The following is a 20,552-nucleotide window of genomic DNA, read 5'->3' on the forward strand; positions in this document are numbered from 1 at the left end:
TATATACATATATATTTTGTATTGTGACAACATAGTATTGAAGGTTTTGTTTCTAGATTATTGTGCGTTTAATGTGTGTTTACATATTTGTGCTTGATGACAGAATTTCTGTAAGCAATTCCTCAAGTCGTTGCGGTGTTAATTATTTTGAGCGTTTGGCCTGTCGACAGGTTGTCGCTTGGTCCCAAGTGTTGCGTTGTGTGTTCTATTTTTTTTGTAGATTATTAATAGTGGTTTTAGTTTAGAAAATAGATTATTTATATGTTTATATAGAGACATGCATGTTTCATAATGTAGTTCTTATTTTATAATGCTTTACCGGAACGTAGGCTAGTTTTAAGTATGTTTCTGTTTAATAGAATGCGCACACATATATATATGTTTCTGACAATGTAACTTTTATTTCTTTAATAATACAATATTGTATGTTTTATGTATTCGTTAGACTATTAGTTTTTAACTTCGTATATACTTATATTTCATAAATTGATAATATTGTATTTGTTGCATAGTATTATAAGCACTAACACTAATATTTACTAGTTTATTACATATCTAGCATATATGTTTATACTTATATGTAACTCTCCAAGTTGATTGATTAAAATATATTTATATATACATGTATTTCTGGCGCTTCAATTATTTCCCTTTTTGTAGTTATTCTTATTTCCTGGTTTATTTGTTTGGTTCGTAACTCGTTCAATCCGTTAGCTGGTTTTATTTATTTTATTTTATACTGGTTGGATTTATTAGTCGCCCTCGCTTTGTTAATCCTTCCTTTAGTTTCGTAGCGCCGTGTGTTCGTTTGTGCATTCAAATCTTTATTCGCGCGTTTTGTAGAGAATAGTTTTCTTGTTCTTGTTACGGCGCGTGCGGAGCGCGGGACGTGACACCCCCGCCCTTGGAGTTCAAATTTCCAAAGGAAATTTGACTGATGGTGTCTCTGAGTTCGCTCAAGGCGGACGTAGATGGCGTTGGTTGTTAAGTGACTACCGGTGTTATCGATATCCCTCGAGGTTGTGCTGTTTGATCATCGATATTTCGTTTTCTTTTGAGGTATAGTAGCAGGTGGGTAACTGAGTCGCTTATTGCTCCTAATAGGGCGATTCCACATCCGTAAGTTTCACGTAACTGGTATCCGTGTATGGCTATATCTATTATCGTCTTGATTAGTTTAAATATTACAAGTATTCCAAATATTGCTGCACTGACAGTTCCAAATTCCATAAAACCAATCCATAAGCTTGATACGGTATTTTTTGCTATTGTCGTTAATGTGTTTTCGTCCATCATTCCCAGGATGTTTACTGTTCCAGGGACGATTGTTTTTCCTGTTGCTCCTCTGGCCAATGTGTTCAAAACTGCAGATTTTTCTGCCGGGAACATGACGTGGTCCCGTAGTGCATCGAGGTCTTTTTGGGTATATATTCCGCTCGTGGCCAACGACGATGGTGCTGAATATTGCCACGTTTGGCGTACGCCCGGGCGGAGTTCCTGTGGTGCAATTGTTTCCATGGGTTTTGGTACGAATTTGTGCCAGAGTCCGTCGATATTGTATAGCGTAGGTAGTACCGCGCTACATTCTCCGTGGTTTCCGTGTTGCGTTAGGATGTGTGTTTTTGGCGTTAAAAATGCGGTGCGATTCCCTTGCCAAACGGGTAGCTCCGAGTAGCATTTTGTTGTATGTCGTACTTTTACTTGTACCGGAATGCATTTGACTATGTGGACTGCTTCTCCTGCGATCAGGGCCATGTGTCCTGGGGTTTTGGATATGGTATATGCAAATTCATCGGGCAGTAAGATCGCTAAGCTTAAAGCATTTTCTATTAGTTTCTTCTGCGTGGTACATCTTTGTGTCAGTACATCATGGTACAATGTTGTCATTTGTCGTTTAATATGTTTCTCTACGTAAATGAATTTTGAGTTGACGTATGCGAATATGTCCAAGTTTTCGACTGCTGTCTTGCTTTTGGAGATAAACGTATTTCCTCTTGTTGTTTCAACTATTTGGGGTGTTCGGTGGATAGTAGGGTATATCCACACAGTGGCTGTTCTCCGGTTTTAGTCAGTGCAAATGTTACTTCTTGCGTTGTTAGTGCGTAAACTGGTTGTGCTGATTCTCTGTTGGTTTTTATTTCCTGGATCTTTGTAGCAATTCCTTCATATAGCACATCGTACTGATCAAATTTGCATGGTGAGGGTGGTTGTGGTTGCCAATAAGTGTATCCGTCTTCAGCGTCTAGACAGTTTCCTTCGCTAAAGGTACATACTGTTCCTGATTTCAGTAGAATTTTGTTCGCCTCGATCCGTACTGGCACAACTGCTGATTTTAAACTTATCCTTACTGTTGCTTGTACGATGACCTTTTCCCAGCTCCCGTATGGGTCTACATACTGTGTTCCCTGGCAGCTGCCGTCGTCTGTTAGCTTGCCGGCTAGGACAAGCGACCTTGTTTCTGTTGCATTATCTTTTAGGCCAACTATAAGGTTTTGTGGTCCGAGTGAAAATGTGCCGTCTTGGTGCATCCTTGCACATTGTTGGTCGGTTGTTTCATGGAGGTATTCGGCGAATCCGTTATGCACTGCCGACGTGTGAAAGTGCATGCCACAGTAATATACAATTCGAGTTATTTGCACCTTGCATTGCCTTACGTTGGTAAATTCAAATTCTGAGAGTTGAAGTAGTTGTATATAAATATCTTGGGTTTCAGTCATTGTAGGCTGTATGCTGCAGTCCCCGATGGAGTTTAGAGAGATAGTGGTAACGTTGAGGTGGTTGCCATTGCAGTCATATCCTACCAGGCCGTATGCTATTTTGATGAGGGTAAGTACGATGACCAGGCGATTCATCTTCCTATTAACAATTTATTAAATTGTTTCTTACTCTCGAGTTTATTAGAAATAAGAATAATCTTTTATTATTATTAATATATATAAAAAAAAATTTATATTTATATGTTTTTTTTTTTTTTTGTTAAAACTTATTATCGGTGAAAATAAATACCATGAATGCTACCTGGGTTATAATTATATACGTATATGCATACGTATTGCTAAGTAATATAGATGAGATTTGTTTTATCGTTATAAATATATAAGTATATATTATCTATAGGAATAGATATTACAATTATAGCTTGTCTTTGAATATATATATATGTGCGTGTAATGGTAAATATGACGACTTATTTTACGAGTCACTCGGATTATCAATGGAAGTGAGTGTCATAGATATCGCCTACTTTACAACATGCGTGCATATATATATTGGTAAACATAAGTGAAAATTATATGCATAATTATAAATGTCGTTTGTTTACAGGTGGATAGCATCAGTATTTGGTCTTGTGCGTAGCATACAAGTACTTTATAGTTCTACGGCGCGGATTGCTATTCCTTGAACTAAAAAGTTTCTTTCAAGGTGAGTTAGATTAGTGTAAACGATCATGCATTGGAGGCATGATATAGCGGGTTGTAGGTCCGCTAGGTTTATATCACACATACGACAGTATGATATTCGTGTTCTTGCGGATACTCCGCATATGAAATGAGTGGGTGGGTCGTCACATAGGTCCTGGTGGTCTGGATCTAAGTTATCGAAACAGTCTTGACAAAGATGACCGTTATCTAAATGGTAGACAGAACGTATCAACCGAACACAGAGGCAAGACTGAACATCCTCCGTCGCTTCCAGATCGAATGCGGGTACGGGCCCGTCTGAGTCCTCTATGTTAGGGTCGATGAACTCGCCACCTGTTCTGGACATACATACGAAAACAGTTAATATATATATTTTATAATTTTTTATAAGTTTTGTTCGGACCTATCCCTTTGTACAAATACTGTATCCCTGTATGTGGTATAATATATAATATGTTATGGTTATGTTAGTTGTTGTTTATTATATATATTTTCCTTATCTCTCTCTTTTTTTTCTTTTTTTTTATTATTTTTTTTTGTGTTCAGTACCTAGCATTGCTATTATAATGCTGTATTACATTGTATTAGCTATTATTTGTGTTGGGGTGCGTGCGACGAATTTTCAACATGGTCGCTTGCGTGTATCGTTTGTTTAATGTCAACAGTAGCGTGTTGTTGAAATAGTTAATTTGTTAATCATTATAGTTTATTTTGTAGTGTTTCTGTAATATTGTTTGTGTTTCATGATATTGTGTGTGTCAATACCGTGTGCTACCTTAATGCGATAGCATAGATTGTGTTGTTTTCGAATTTCGATAGTCATTGTTTTGATTATACGTGACTCGCATTTATATAAATCTTGTTTAATTTAGTTAATGTTTTTTTTCTTTTTTTTTTGTGTATTGTGTTACCAGATATTTTGTGTAACGTAACTTTATTCCTTTGCACCGAGTTCAGTCATGTTGTTAATATTTAGTTAGTCTATCTTGATTAATTTCTAACTTATTCCTGTGTTTATTAACCTTTCTTATTTTCCCTATTAATTTATTATTGCATGTACTTGCTATTTGCTATTATTTTGTGTATGATATGAGTTAGTTCCCTTATTAGTGATTAAAACCTACTTGTTAGATTAACATTGTCTGTAATTCTTCAGATTCTACTCTTCCGATGCTGCATCACTTACCTAGATCATTCCCACAACATCACCTGATTCTTCGATATGCCTTGGATACTTACTACGGTTGTCTTCAATCGTCTTATATCTGTGGCCATAAAGGTACTGTTTAGTTTATTTAGTTTAATATGTGTATAATGCATTGTGTGTGCGACCGCTATTGTGTATTACAAAATCCACTTCTACATGTTAGATATAATAATATAACAATACTACGTAGATTAATACATAATAAGATATCCTTTTACTTTCAATTAATCTATCTTAATTATTTTCTAACCACTTTCTACACTTATCAGCTATTTTATTTCTTCTTGTTAATCTGCGACATTCATGCATGTACACTTCCTTGTATGGTGATTAATTGTTCACGAGGTAAGTTGCACTTCCACTGTTTTAGTTATTCGTTGAACTAACACGTTTTACATTCAAACAGTAATCGGATCATTTGTAATAAACTTCTTTTTCTTTTCAGGTTTCCGCCATCTGTGTTGTTCGACGAACAGTGCCATGCTTCCATAGTATTGTTATAACATTTAGTACTGTTGTATTTTGCATTAAGGCAGTTGAAGTTAATTTGTTCATTTATTTTTCAGCTGGCTGTTGTACATGGTGTTTCGCAAACCGAGATCCATAACCTATTTTGCACGTAAACCTTCTCGTATGATGATTACTTGTTCACAAGGTAACTTTCACTTTCACTCTTTTAATTATTTATTGAATCAACACGTTTTATATTCAAACAATAATTAGAGTACATATAATAATTTTTCCTTTTCTCTTTTAGGTGTTCGATATCTGTATTATTCGACGAACAGCACTACAACATACACTACCGCACTACGTTGCCCACTGAAATCACTTTATTCATTGCTTATTTCGGTTATGCGCTAGTTTTAGCTTGTTTAAGTGCACTGTTCGCGGAATCCCTTTTACTTCAATCTTGACGTTCTGGTTCTGCAAGATTTCTAGCACCTTGTATGGTCCAGTATATTGATCGGAGAATTTTCCTTTACTAGGTTCTTTTAGTAGATATATCGAATCTCCTGTTTTAAAATCTTGAGGGTTAATTCGTCGATCGTTAGTCTTAGTTTGGATTTTATCAAATTTTCTCTTGCCATTCGTTGTACAGTGTTAATTTTATTGAACAGATCTTCGAGATATTCTGCGCATGTTGGTTCCGTGTTCTCTTCGATTGTTACTTCACCAATAGGTTCTCTGGCTAGATGTCCGAAACTAATTTGTGCGGGGAGAATTTCGTTCCTTTCCTTCATTTTAGTTTTTATTTTGCGCCAAGACACAGGTTTACTGACATTGATCCAATTATCCAATTGCTTGCTAATAGCATTTAAGATACAAATTTTTGAGAGTGCCGCAGCCATATTAACCCAAAAATATTTTGTATATAGTATAGTGTGATACCATCCATATTTTCCTGGGGGAATCATAAGATCAGCACTACTTACTATGTTACCTACGTCAAATATTAGATGTAGTAACCAATAAAGTATTTTTAATCCAATTATAATCCAATGGCTAGCATATTTATTCAAGTTTTTATATATATCTTCGACTGGTGATTCCCTGTTTTCTCCCTTTTGATTTCTTTGAGCTCGTTGAACTTGCGTTTCTTCAGCTTGAAAATGTTTAGAATCCTTTTCCTTAGTTACCCTTTTTTCTTCTTCATTTATTTTATTCGCAGCACCTTTATTTTTCTCTACCTTTTCAGGATGAATAGTTTTACTGGAAGTGCTTATTATAATTAAATTATTATTTATTTGTATGGAACGTTTAGGAATATTTTTGGTAGATTTGGAATTATTCTTTGAATTTTTATTACAAACCTTTTTGCTTATAGATTCTGTTTTGGATTTAGGGATAGCTATATTTTTATTTTCTATAGTGTGATCTTCCTTGCAATTTAATGATTTGGCTTTGAGTTCGATAAAGTTTCCTTCTGATGGTTTTATAGAAGTTTTTGAATGAGATGCACTCGCTATCTCTTTTCCTATTATGGTTGAAACATTCACGAAATTCGTGGAGTCTTGCTTTTGTATCTTTGCCAAGTCGAACGTGGAGAGGCGATTTGCACTTCCCAGCGGGTCCAATATCTCTGTGATGTTAGGCAGTGGATAAGCATTGCCTGTCGTCTCGTCGTTCAATCTCCTAGTTTCTGCTTTGTCTGAAAGTTCTTTGGCACTAACATTATTTATCTTGTTTGGTAACTCAGAAAATTTCTCACTCATGATCCTGTCTATGGCACCGTGCGTCCTTTTATTATTTAACGTGACATTATCCCTTATCACAGCAACGGAATGGTGTTTGCATTGAAAAGTTGATTGGTTGAAATGATCAGCATCTCTCTTTTGATTTAGATCTCTATCGAGGTATTTATTTATGCGTTTTTCTTCCCAAGTTATTGCTCTTGTTTCTTTCCTGACATTTTCTTCTATTCCCGGGTTGTTTAGATGTTTCTGCGACGGCGGTACAAATCTCCAGTCCTGGCGGTTGTTTACAGTATAGATACTATTGTATGGTGGATGAGCGTTGTTTTGGTTATAATTATCCGAAGGTGTCGGACGTTGGTATCGAATTCTATTGTTCACTTGTTTTAATTCTCGTGTTGCTTTCACGGCTTAGCGGTACGCATCGTCCAAGGATTGGTATCCTGCTATCTTTACTCGTAAATACACCTCGTTTGGGAGCCCCTTAACGAAAGCTTCCCTCGTGTCTCGATCTATCCTATCTTGAAATACGGTGCCGTACTCGTACCTTTCCCCGTTCATTATCGCCAGCCTGAGATCTTTGACGCGTTCTATGTAGTCCAAAATATCTTCTCCCGGTCGTTGAAATATTGTAGCTAATTCCCCTTTATATTCGTTAACCGTTTTTCCCGGACCGAACATATCTTTTAATTTATTCCCGAAATCGTTTAAACTTATTACTTCTGTGTCTTCTACGGCGAGAAACGCGTGCCCGCGAAGCTTATTCGTTAATAATTTTACTAACTGAGATTCTTGATGCCTAGGAACCATGTTTCGTGCACGCTCGCATGCTCTTAAAAATCGAAATACCGAGGGTCGATGTCCGTCGAACACTGGTACTGTCTCTATTGCATCTTTTAACTTAATTGATTGGGGATTAACTTCTATCGGTATTGTCGCTTGGGAAATTATCGGCGATGATACGGGTGTCTTGATTTCCTTTTTTATTTTCAGTGAACGCACATCGTCTTGTAATTTATTCATTGTTGTACTCATGTCGCGAAAATTCGCATCCCATGCTTTAAGTTTTTCCGATAACATCAAGATCATGCCTTTGTCCAACGATTCTAATTTAGTCGACATTATTTCTTAGGTATATATTTTATCGATAATCGTGACAACTTTAATCCCTTGTGGAGCGAATCGAACCGTTTAAACCAACTTTAATCCTCCGTAGAGCGTATCCCACCGCTGCCACCAAAAATTTATTACTTTACTCTGTTACGTATCTATTTGTTTAAATCGATCAAATCTAAAGTTAAATTTTACTGAAAAATTTTTTTTTTATAGTTTGAGTTTTGAATTTAATCGGAAGGGAAATAAATTGAAATGATATTATTGTGTATTTAATACTGATTTAGATTTCTAATTAATACGGTAGTTGCTGCCACCAGAAATAGTCTAAGGACTATTTCAAAATATTTTATTTTTATTATTTTCTTTTACGCTTAATGGGTAGCGTTAACTGACGCTTAATGCAACTGGTAAACGAATTCCACTTTTCGGCTAACCTGCTATGCGCAGGGATACTAGTACGGGAGAGGATTAAAGCTGGGTACAATAAATATTTTTCCTCGTTGAACGGATTTTTATTTGAATGTAAAATGGCTTAGGTTATTATATATATATTTTATTAGCTAGATAATATATATTTTAGCGTTGCTGGATTGGATAGGAATGTGAGATTTTTCGTTGTTTTATATAAATTTATTTTTACGTTTGACTTCTTCTTCTCTTTTAATTTCGCTGTAGTAGTTTGCCGTTAGGACCGAAACTCAATTCATTTACTACGGTGGATTCTGTCACCACGATTTTCTTGCCTTTTGAGTTTAATAATCGGGGATGATTCTAACGATCCTCTCTGTGTGGGACTCGTGTGATTTCGCAAGCCTTGCCCAAAGACGGGTAATATTTTACCAACAGTGGGAGGAGGAATGCGGAGATCGATGGGTGTTTTCGATAAGCGAAAACACCGTTTGCACAAGCCAACACAGCGAACGATCCTTTGGTTAAATTCTCGAAGGGAAATTGTTCTGTTATATCTCTCTTACAATCGCATGCAATGATGGCAAGAATATCAGTTAATAGCAACGCCGGTATTGTTCTTAATTTTCGATTGACCCCGACGATGTATTTAATAGTCCTTCCTGTGCGGGACTTATGTGATTTCGCAAGCCTTGCCCAAAGGCGGGTAATATTTTACCAACAATGGGAGGAGGAATGCGAAGATCAGTGGATGTTTCAGTAGTTGAAAACACCGTTCGCACAAGCCGACACAGCGGACAACTCTTTTGTTAAAAGTTTAAACAATGATTCTATCTTCAAAACCGTTCGCGAAAATAAAACGAAATCGATGATAGGAAGTTCTAATTCAATTCTCGAGGGCAACGAGATTACCAGAGAAGAAGGAAATTTTCAAAATTAATTTTCTTACCTTGAGGAGTAGGTGCTGTCTGGTGCCATTGCCTCAGCCGCTCCGGTGGTCGTCGAAGTTTTGTTGAGTTTATTATTTGAACTCGAATATAGTTTACTATCAACTCTTACTTTATTTATCTATTTTAATACAGACTGAGCAATTCACTTAGCTGGATTAATACCGCAATTACAATGCGCGTTTGTGTTTAAACGATGAAATGAGGACTTCAAAGATAAAATTTTCTTTTTACTTAGTCGCGACTCTCTTTTCTTGACCGAAAAAATTAAGACCCCGAAACGCAAAATACTATACAAAATTTCTAAACGCAGTGACGAGCGCAATAACGAACGTAGTAATAAATTAATAATGGGCCGTAATAACAAACGATCACAAGAATTATGAACAAACTAATGAGCGAAGAATAATGAGCCGTAAGGAATGAACACTATAAAAAATGAACGAACGCAAATTATAAGAAGAATGGACACTATAATAATGAACAAAGAATAATGAACCGTAATAAGAATGTTCACCAGAATAATAATGAGCGCTGCGCTATGTTGCTACGCTTATTTATAATGCCATCCCCCACGGGGTGGTGGTCCACTGGGGGTACGCTTCCGTGGGAATCGGGATGTTGCAGTTTGGGCTTCTTGGAATCGTACGTGACAAAATGCAAATTCCATATTTCGACTTAGTATTTATCAGTCCTGTGTTCCGCTGAGCTAGCGTCTAGGAGATTTGAAGCATTCCACGCTGATCTAATCCTTTCCACGAGAAACTTCCACGTGCTGTACCGTGGGAATTACCGGTGTTCTTCGGCGCGTGGAAGGGCTGATGGCTGCAGCATCATTATCATTTCAATGTTTACTGGGTAAACACGCGCAGCTCCGCTGCTCTCCCATAACAAGGACCTCCTCCTTCGAGTTGTTTTGCGTAAGTTTGGATGTTTGCATATTAAGGTTGTTTTTGTGATTTTGATTGTTTTTTCCTTTTTTGCTATTTCCCTAGGCTTCGGCGATCGACGTTCGAACAATGTTTGCGGAGTCGTTTCCATCAGAGGTTCCTTTCCAGACTTCCCTGGTACGTATTTAGTCTTGTTTTTAGTCCGCTTGATTCGTCCTGTTTCGTTTTATTTAAAATATACCGTGTTGTTCTCAGCCCAAGCGAAAGAGGGATTCCGAAGAACCCATGGGCGACTCGGGAGGACCAATCAAACGCATGCGGCCCTGTGATAAACCACGAGTATCAGAGTGGTTGGAGGAACTATTCAACATTGGTGCCGAGGCCGTGTCGAAATTGGGCTTTGACGATTTGGTTACTTTCGACGAGAATTTCTTCGATGCAGAGACCGTCGTATTGGAGAGGGAACCCCCTCTGGTTGAAATCGTTGATACCGATCGTTGCGTGAAAGTTCGTTTTGCGAATGAAATTCCCGAAGAGGTTTTGGAGGCACATCTTCGTCACCACGCTTCTGGGAGAAAGGGAATTTCCCCTGTTGTGCGCTATTGGTGTATGCGTGAGTTCAGCGAACTTTATCCCGGAGCTCCTTGCTTCGATTTTGATTTAGTGTAGCTGCTTCAATTTCGTTGGTTCGCTGTTTGATGTTCCTTATTATTATTAATTTTTTGATGTATTTTGTTTTGTGTTCAATATATATATATATATATATATATATATATATATATATATATTTTGAATGTGATAGTGTCAGGTTATCTATTTTACGTTTGTTATTTTTTTCAATTTTATATTTCCCCCCTTTTAATTAATTATATATATATATTTTTTTTTTACATTTGTAGTTGCGCATAGAATTTATTAAAGAAAAGTGTTAACAATGTGTTTTCATGATTTGTTTCTCGCGCCTGACTTCCATTAATCCCTAATATTCCTGTCGCCATGACGCGTGTAAATCCAACATGGCTGCTCATAGATGTCATCAGTAAAGTTTTTAGTGACGGGTCTTTAGTTTTGTTTGATATCGAAGTAATTTTTCGTCTGTCGCTCGTTTTTCCTTATTCTACCGCAATTGGAACATTTATTTATTAATATTGTTTTAAAGTGACAATAGTATAATATGTATATATATATATATATATGTTTATGTTGTGTGTCACTTCAATATGGCTAATGTTTTGTAATTCTTCGATTGCGTTATTTATTGTTTTGAGTAGTTTATTTCATAGAGTATTCGATAATATAAAACATATGCACTCACACATACATACATATATATATATATATATTTATATATATATATACGTATTTATATGTATATTTCTCTCGTTCATGTAGTGTTCGTACGAAATGAAATGTTAATTATTTATTTTATATTAATTTCATTTAATAAGATAGAACACGCACCCGCACACGTATATATGTATATATTTCTGGCAAAGTGATTTTCATTTAGATTCTTTTGTGATATAGTGTTGTGTATTTGAGGTTATGTGTCAATCATTTGATTTCATATATACATATATATTTTGTATTGTGACAACATAGTATTGAAGGTTTTGTTTCTAGATTATTGTGCGTTTAATGTGTGTTTACATATTTGTGCTTGATGACAGAATTTCTGTAAGCAATTCCTCAAGTCGTTGCGGTGTTAATTATTTTGAGCGTTTGGCCTGTCGACAGGTTGTCGCTTGGTCCCAAGTGTTGCGTTGTGTGTTCTATTTTTTTTGTAGATTATTAATAGTGGTTTTAGTTTAGAAAATAGATTATTTATATGTTTATATAGAGACATGCATGTTTCATAATGTAGTTCTTATTTTATAATGCTTTACCGGAACGTAGGCTAGTTTTAAGTATGTTTCTGTTTAATAGAATGCGCACACATATATATATGTTTCTGACAATGTAACTTTTATTTCTTTAATAATACAATATTGTATGTTTTATGTATTCGTTAGACTATTAGTTTTTAACTTCGTATATACTTATATTTCATAAATTGATAATATTGTATTTGTTGCATAGTATTATAAGCACTAACACTAATATTTACTAGTTTATTACATATCTAGCATATATGTTTATACTTATATGTAACTCTCCAAGTTGATTGATTAAAATATATTTATATATACATGTATTTCTGGCGCTTCAATTATTTCCCTTTTTGTAGTTATTCTTATTTCCTGGTTTATTTGTTTGGTTCGTAACTCGTTCAATCCGTTAGCTGGTTTTATTTATTTTATTTTATACTGGTTGGATTTATTAGTCGCCCTCGCTTTGTTAATCCTTCCTTTAGTTTCGTAGCGCCGTGTGTTCGTTTGTGCATTCAAATCTTTATTCGCGCGTTTTGTATAGAATAGTTTTCTTGTTCTTGTTACGGCGCGTGCGGAGCGCGGGACGTGACACCCCCGCCCTTGGAGTTCAAATTTCCAAAGGAAATTTGACTGATGGTGTCTCTGAGTTCGCTCAAGGCGGACGTAGATGGCGTTGGTTGTTAAGTGACTACCGGTGTTATCGATATCCCTCGAGGTTGTGCTGTTTGATCATCGATATTTCGTTTTCTTTTGAGGTATAGTAGCAGGTGGGTAACTGAGCCGCATATTGCTCCTAATAGGGCGATTCCACATCCGTAAGTTTCACGTAACTGGTATCCGTGTATGGCTATATCTATTATCGTCTTGATTAGTTTAAATATTACAAGTATTCCAAATATTGCTGCACTGACAGTTCCAAATTCCATAAAACCAATCCATAAGCTTGATACGGTATTTTTTGCTATTGTCGTTAATGTGTTTTCGTCCATCATTCCCAGGATGTTTACTGTTCCAGGGACGATTGTTTTTCCTGTTGCTCCTCTGGCCAATGTGTTCAAAACTGCAGATTTTTCTGCCGGGAACATGACGTGGTCCCGTAGTGCATCGAGGTCTTTTTGGGTATATATTCCGCTCGTGGCCAACGACGATGGTGCTGAATATTGCCACGTTTGGCGTACGCCCGGGCGGAGTTCCTGTGGTGCAATTGTTTCCATGGGTTTTGGTACGAATTTGTGCCAGAGTCCGTCGATATTGTATAGCGTAGGTAGTACCGCGCTACATTCTCCGTGGTTTCCGTGTTGCGTTAGGATGTGTGTTTTTGGCGTTAAAAATGCGGTGCGATTCCCTTGCCAAACGGGTAGCTCCGAGTAGCATTTTGTTGTATGTCGTACTTTTACTTGTACCGGAATGCATTTGACTATGTGGACTGCTTCTCCTGCGATCAGGGCCATGTGTCCTGGGGTTTTGGATATGGTATATGCAAATTCATCGGGCAGTAAGATCGCTAAGCTTAAAGCATTTTCTATTAGTTTCTTCTGCGTGGTACATCTTTGTGTCAGTACATCATGGTACAATGTTGTCATTTGTCGTTTAATATGTTTCTCTACGTAAATGAATTTTGAGTTGACGTATGCGAATATGTCCAAGTTTTCGACTGCTGTCTTGCTTTTGGAGATAAACGTATTTCCTCTTGTTGTTTCAACTATTTGGGGTGTTCGGTGGATAGTAGGGTATATCCACACAGTGGCTGTTCTCCGGTTTTAGTCAGTGCAAATGTTACTTCTTGCGTTGTTAGTGCGTAAACTGGTTGTGCTGATTCTCTGTTGGTTTTTATTTCCTGGATCTTTGTAGCAATTCCTTCATATAGCACATCGTACTGATCAAATTTGCATGGTGAGGGTGGTTGTGGTTGCCAATAAGTGTATCCGTCTTCAGCGTCTAGACAGTTTCCTTCGCTAAAGGTACATACTGTTCCTGATTTCAGTAGAATTTTGTTCGCCTCGATCCGTACTGGCACAACTGCTGATTTTAAACTTATCCTTACTGTTGCTTGTACGACGACCTTTTCCCAGCTCCCGTATGGGTCTACATACTGTGTTCCCTGGCAGCTGCCGTCGTCTGTTAGCTTGCCGGCTAGGACAAGCGACCTTGTTTCTGTTGCATTATCTTTTAGGCCAACTATAAGGTTTTGTGGTCCGAGTGAAAATGTGCCGTCTTGGTGCATCCTTGCACATTGTTGGTCGGTTGTTTCATGGAGGTATTCGGCGAATCCGTTATGCACTGCCGACGTGTGAAAGTGCATGCCACAGTAATATACAATTCGAGTTATTTGCACCTTGCATTGCCTTACGTTGGTAAATTCAAATTCTGAGAGTTGAAGTAGTTGTATATAAATATCTTGGGTTTCAGTCATTGTAGGCTGTATGCTGCAGTCCCCGATGGAGTTTAGAGAGATAGTGGTAACGTTGAGGTGGTTGCCATTGCAGTCATATCCTACCAGGCCGTATGCTATTTTGATGAGGGTAAGTACGATGACCAGGCGATTCATCTTCCTATTAACAATTTATTAAATTGTTTCTTACTCTCGAGTTTATTAGAAATAAGAATAATCTTTTATTATTATTAATATATATAAAAAAAAATTTATATTTATATGTTTTTTTTTTTTTTTGTTAAAACTTATTATCGGTGAAAATAAATACCATGAATGCTACCTGGGTTATAATTATATACGTATATGCATACGTATTGCTAAGTAATATAGATGAGATTTGTTTTATCGTTATAAATATATAAGTATATATTATCTATAGGAATAGATATTACAATTATAGCTTGTCTTTGAATATATATATATGTGCGTGTAATGGTAAATATGACGACTTATTTTACGAGTCACTCGGATTATCAATGGAAGTGAGTGTCATAGATATCGCCTACTTTACAACATGCGTGCATATATATATTGGTAAACATAAGTGAAAATTATATGCATAATTATAAATGTCGTTTGTTTACAGGTGGATAGCATCAGTATTTGGTCTTGTGCGTAGCATACAAGTACTTTATAGTTCTACGGCGCGGATTGCTATTCCTTGAACTAAAAAGTTTCTTTCAAGGTGAGTTAGATTAGTGTAAACGATCATGCATTGGAGGCATGATATAGCGGGTTGTAGGTCCGCTAGGTTTATATCACACATACGACAGTATGATATTCGTGTTCTTGCGGATACTCCGCATATGAAATGAGTGGGTGGGTCGTCACATAGGTCCTGGTGGTCTGGATCTAAGTTATCGAAACAGTCTTGACAAAGATGACCGTTATCTAAATGGTAGACAGAACGTATCAACCGAACACAGAGGCAAGACTGAACATCCTCCGTCGCTTCCAGATCGAATGCGGGTACGGGCCCGTCTGAGTCCTCTATGTTAGGGTCGATGAACTCGCCACCTGTTCTGCACATACATACGAAAACAGTTAATATATATATTTTATAATTTTTTATAAGTTTTGTTCGGACCTATCCCTTTGTACAAATACTGTATCCCTGTATGTGGTATAATATATAATATGTTATGGTTATGTTAGTTGTTGTTTATTATATATATTTTCCTTATCTCTCTCTTTTTTTTCTTTTTTTTTATTATTTTTTTTTGTGTTCAGTACCTAGCATTGCTATTATAATGCTGTATTACATTGTATTAGCTATTATTTGTGTTGGGGTGCGTGCGACGAATTTTCAACATGGTCGCTTGCGTGTATCGTTTGTTTAATGTCAACAGTAGCGTGTTGTTGAAATAGTTAATTTGTTAATCATTATAGTTTATTTTGTAGTGTTTCTGTAATATTGTTTGTGTTTCATGATATTGTGTGTGTCAATACCGTGTGCTACCTTAATGCGATAGCATAGATTGTGTTGTTTTCGAATTTCGATAGTCATTGTTTTGATTATACGTGACTCGCATTTATATAAATCTTGTTTAATTTAGTTAATGTTTTTTTTCTTTTTTTTTTGTGTATTGTGTTACCAGATATTTTGTGTAACGTAACTTTATTCCTTTGCACCGAGTTCAGTCATGTTGTTAATATTTAGTTAGTCTATCTTGATTAATTTCTAACTTATTCCTGTGTTTATTAACCTTTCTTATTTTCCCTATTAATTTATTATTGCATGTACTTGCTATTTGCTATTATTTTGTGTATGATATGAGTTAGTTCCCTTATTAGTGATTAAAACCTACTTGTTAGATTAACATTGTCTGTAATTCTTCAGATTCTACTCTTCCGATGCTGCATCACTTACCTAGATCATTCCCACAACATCACCTGATTCTTCGATATGCCTTGGATACTTACTACGGTTGTCTTCAATCGTCTTATATCTGTGGCCATAAAGGTACTGTTTAGTTTATTTAGTTTAATATGTGTATAATGCATTGTGTGTGCGACCGCTATTGTGTATTACAAAATCCACTTCTACATGTTAGATATAATAATATAACAATACTACGTAGATTAATACATAATAAGATATCCTTTTACTTTCAATTAATCTATCTTAATTATTTTCTAACCACTTTCTACACTTATCAGCTATTTTATTTCTTCTTGTTAATCTGCGACATTCATGCATGTACACTTCCTTGTATGGTGATTAATTGTTCACGAGGTAAGTTGCACTTCCACTGTTTTAGTTATTCGTTGAACTAACACGTTTTACATTCAAACAGTAATCGGATCATTTGTAATAAACTTCTTTTTCTTTTCAGGTTTCCGCCATCTGTGTTGTTCGACGAACAGTGCCATGCTTCCATAGTATTGTTATAACATTTAGTACTGTTGTATTTTGCATTAAGGCAGTTGAAGTTAATTTGTTCATTTATTTTTCAGCTGGCTGTTGTACATGGTGTTTCGCAAACCGAGATCCATAACCTATTTTGCACGTAAACCTTCTCGTATGATGATTACTTGTTCACAAGGTAACTTTCACTTTCACTCTTTTAATTATTTATTGAATCAACACGTTTTATATTCAAACAATAATTAGAGTACATATAATAATTTTTCCTTTTCTCTTTTAGGTGTTCGATATCTGTATTATTCGACGAACAGCACTACAACATACACTACCGCACTACGTTGCCCACTGAAATCACTTTATTCATTGCTTATTTCGGTTATGCGCTAGTTTTAGCTTGTTTAAGTGCACTGTTCGCGGAATCCCTTTTACTTCAATCTTGACGTTCTGGTTCTGCAAGATTTCTAGCACCTTGTATGGTCCAGTATATTGATCGGAGAATTTTCCTTTACTAGGTTCTTTTAGTAGATATATCGAATCTCCTGTTTTAAAATCTTGAGGGTTAATTCGTCGATCGTTAGTCTTAGTTTGGATTTTATCAAATTTTCTCTTGCCATTCGTTGTACAGTGTTAATTTTATTGAACAGATCTTCGAGATATTCTGCGCATGTTGGTTCCGTGTTCTCTTCGATTGTTACTTCACCAATAGGTTCTCTGGCTAGATGTCCGAAACTAATTTGTGCGGGGAGAATTTCGTTCCTTTCCTTCATTTTAGTTTTTATTTTGCGCCAAGACACAGGTTTACTGACATTGATCCAATTATCCAATTGCTTGCTAATAGCATTTAAGATACAAATTTTTGAGAGTGCCGCAGCCATATTAACCCAAAAATATTTTGTATATAGTATAGTGTGATACCATCCATATTTTCCTGGGGGAATCATAAGATCAGCACTACTTACTATGTTACCTACGTCAAATATTAGATGTAGTAACCAATAAAGTATTTTTAATCCAATTATAATCCAATGGCTAGCATATTTATTCAAGTTTTTATATATATCTTCGACTGGTGATTCCCTGTTTTCTCCCTTTTGATTTCTTTGAGCTCGTTGAACTTGCGTTTCTTCAGCTTGAAAATGTTTAGAATCCTTTTCCTTAGTTACCCTTTTTTCTTCTTCATTTATTTTATTCGCAGCACCTTTATTTTTCTCTACCTTTTCAGGATGAATAGTTTTACTGGAAGTGCTTATTATAATTAAATTATTATTTATTTGTATGGAACGTTTAGGAATATTTTTGGTAGATTTGGAATTATTCTTTGAATTTTTATTACAAACCTTTTTGCTTATAGATTCTGTTTTGGATTTAGGGATAGCTATATTTTTATTTTCTATAGTGTGATCTTCCTTGCAATTTAATGATTTGGCTTTGAGTTCGATAAAGTTTCCTTCTGATGGTTTTATAGAAGTTTTTGAGTGAGATGCACTCGCTATCTCTTTTCCTATTATGGTTGAAACATTCACGAAATTCGTGGAGTCTTGCTTTTGTATCTTTGCCAAGTCGAACGTGGAGAGGCGATTTGCACTTCCCAGCGGGTCCAATATCTCTGTGATGTTAGGCAGTGGATAAGCATTGCCTGTCGTCTCGTCGTTCAATCTCCTAGTTTCTGCTTTGTCTGAAAGTTCTTTGGCACTAACATTATTTATCTTGTTTGGTAACTCAGAAAATTTCTCACTCATGATCCTGTCTATGGCACCGTGCGTCCTTTTATTATTTAACGTGACATTATCCCTTATCACAGCAACGGAATGGTGTTTGCATTGAAAAGTTGATTGGTTGAAATGATCAGCATCTCTCTTTTGATTTAGATCTCTATCGAGGTATTTATTTATGCGTTTTTCTTCCCAAGTTATTGCTCTTGTTTCTTTCCTGACATTTTCTTCTATTCCCGGGTTGTTTAGATGTTTCTGCGACGGCGGTACAAATCTCCAGTCCTGGCGGTTGTTTACAGTATAGATACTATTGTATGGTGGATGAGCGTTGTTTTGGTTATAATTATCCGAAGGTGTCGGACGTTGGTATCGAATTCTATTGTTCACTTGTTTTAATTCTCGTGTTGCTTTCACGGCTTAGCGGTACGCATCGTCCAAGGATTGGTATCCTGCTATCTTTACTCGTAAATACACCTCGTTTGGGAGCCCCTTAACGAAAGCTTCCCTCGTGTCTCGATCTATCCTATCTTGAAATACGGTGCCGTACTCGTACCTTTCCCCGTTCATTATCGCCAGCCTGAGATCTTTGACGCGTTCTATGTAGTCCAAAATATCTTCTCCCGGTCGTTGAAATATTGTAGCTAATTCCCCTTTATATTCGTTAACCGTTTTTCCCGGACCGAACATATCTTTTAATTTATTCCCGAAATCGTTTAAACTTATTACTTCTGTGTCTTCTACGGCGAGAAACGCGTGTCCGCGAAGCTTATTCGTTAATAATTTTACTAACTGAGATTCTTGATGCCTAGGAACCATGTTTCGTGCACGCTCGCATGCTCTTAAAAATCGAAATACCGAGGGTCGATGTCCGTCGAACACTGGTACTGTCTCTATTGCATCTTTTAACTTAATTGATTGGGGATTAACTTCTATCGGTATTGTCGCTTGGGAAATTATCGGCGATGATACGGGTGTCTTGATTTCCTTTTTTATTTTCAGTGAACGCACATCGTCTTGTAATTTATTCATTGTTGTACTCATGTCGCGAAAATTCGCATCCCATGCTTTAAGTTTTTCCGATAACATCAAGATCATGCCTTTGTCCAACGATTCTAATTTAGTCGACATTATTTCTTAGGTATATATTTTATCGATAATCGTGACAACTTTAATCCCTTGTGGAGCGAATCGAACCGTTTAAACCAACTTTAATCCTCCGTAGAGCGTATCCCACCGCTGCCACCAAAAATTTATTACTTTACTCTGTTACGTATCTATTTGTTTAAATCGATCAAATCTAAAGTTAAATTTTACTGAAAAATTTTTTTTTTATAGTTTGAGTTTTGAATTTAATCGGAAGGGAAATAAATTGAAATGATATTATTGTGTATTTAATACTGATTTAGATTTCTAATTAATACGGTAGTTGCTGCCACCAGAAATAGTCTAAGGACTATTTCAAAATATTTTATTTTTATTATTTTCTTTTACGCTTAATGGGTAGCGTTAACTGACGCTTAATGCAACTGGTAAACGAATTCCACTTTTCGGCTAACCTGCTATGCGCAGGGATACTAGTACGGGAGAGGATTAAAGCTGGGTACAATAAATATTTTTCCTCGTTGAACGGATTTTTATTTGAATGTAAAATGGCTTAGGTTATTATATATATATTTTATTAGCTAGATAATATATATTTTAGCGTTGCTGGATTGGATAGGAATGTGAGATTTTTCGTTGTTTTATATAAATTTATTTTTACGTTTGACTTCTTCTTCTCTTTTAATTTCGCTGTAGTAGTTTGCCGTTAGGACCGAAACTCAATTCATTTACTACGGTGGATTCTGTCACCACGATTTTCTTGCCTTTTGAGTTTAATAATCGGGGATGATTCTAACGATCCTCTCTGTGTGGGACTCGTGTGATTTCGCAAGCCTTGCCCAAAGACGGGTAATATTTTACCAACAGTGGGAGGAGGAATG

General features: G+C 36.2%; 3 protein-coding genes and 2 long non-coding RNA genes across 9 annotated transcripts; 3 read left to right on the top strand and 2 right to left on the bottom strand.

Annotated features, from left to right (window-relative positions):
• The first annotated feature begins 1,027 nt into the window (after positions 1-1,027).
• LOC117216014 lies at positions 1,028-5,097 on the top strand. Of its 3 annotated transcripts, XR_004489272.1 has the most exons (5): positions 1,430-1,568; positions 2,714-2,826; positions 3,325-3,423; positions 4,579-4,701; positions 5,075-5,097. It is a non-coding gene; the product is annotated as an uncharacterized LOC117216014 (long non-coding RNA). The 3 variants fall into 3 exon arrangements; XR_004489273.1 differs by lacking the exons at positions 1,430-1,568; positions 4,579-4,701; positions 5,075-5,097 and adding an exon at positions 1,028-1,071 and having other exon boundaries at positions 3,325-3,411; XR_004489271.1 differs by lacking the exons at positions 4,579-4,701; positions 5,075-5,097 and having other exon boundaries at positions 1,430-1,564; positions 3,325-3,411.
• LOC117216013 lies at positions 1,903-3,922 on the bottom strand. Its single transcript, XM_033462557.1, has 2 exons — positions 3,507-3,922; positions 1,903-2,856 (listed from the first exon to the last, which is right to left on the bottom strand). The coding sequence occupies exons 1-2, from the start codon at positions 3,542-3,544 to the stop codon at positions 2,007-2,009; spliced, it is 888 nt and encodes a 295-aa protein (XP_033318448.1). The 5' UTR covers positions 3,545-3,922; the 3' UTR covers positions 1,903-2,006.
• A 4,779-nt stretch (positions 5,098-9,876) lies between the features above and the next one.
• On the top strand, positions 9,877-10,907 carry LOC117216015. The gene is made up of 3 exons (XM_033462559.1): positions 9,877-10,215; positions 10,291-10,362; positions 10,441-10,907. Exons 1-3 carry the CDS (start codon positions 10,117-10,119, stop codon positions 10,852-10,854), a joined length of 585 nt encoding a protein of 194 aa, XP_033318450.1. The 5' UTR covers positions 9,877-10,116; the 3' UTR covers positions 10,855-10,907.
• A 1,872-nt stretch (positions 10,908-12,779) lies between these two features.
• LOC117216012 lies at positions 12,780-16,849 on the top strand. Of its 3 annotated transcripts, XR_004489269.1 has the most exons (5): positions 13,182-13,320; positions 14,466-14,578; positions 15,077-15,175; positions 16,331-16,453; positions 16,827-16,849. It is a non-coding gene; the product is annotated as an uncharacterized LOC117216012 (long non-coding RNA). The 3 variants fall into 3 exon arrangements; XR_004489270.1 differs by lacking the exons at positions 13,182-13,320; positions 16,331-16,453; positions 16,827-16,849 and adding an exon at positions 12,780-12,823 and having other exon boundaries at positions 15,077-15,163; XR_004489268.1 differs by lacking the exons at positions 16,331-16,453; positions 16,827-16,849 and having other exon boundaries at positions 13,182-13,316; positions 15,077-15,163.
• Positions 13,655-16,447, bottom strand: LOC117216011. The gene is made up of 3 exons (XM_033462556.1): positions 16,361-16,447; positions 15,259-15,512; positions 13,655-14,608 (listed from the first exon to the last, which is right to left on the bottom strand). The coding sequence occupies exons 2-3, from the start codon at positions 15,294-15,296 to the stop codon at positions 13,759-13,761; spliced, it is 888 nt and encodes a 295-aa protein (XP_033318447.1). The 5' UTR covers positions 15,297-15,512; positions 16,361-16,447; the 3' UTR covers positions 13,655-13,758.
• Positions 16,850-20,552: the final 3,703 nt, after the last annotated feature.

The sequence above is a fragment of the Bombus bifarius genome, unplaced genomic scaffold (assembly GCF_011952205.1).
Source record: "Bombus bifarius isolate JDL3187 unplaced genomic scaffold, Bbif_JDL3187 scf7180000010033_frag, whole genome shotgun sequence".
Lineage (NCBI taxonomy): Eukaryota > Metazoa > Arthropoda > Insecta > Hymenoptera > Apidae > Bombus > Bombus bifarius.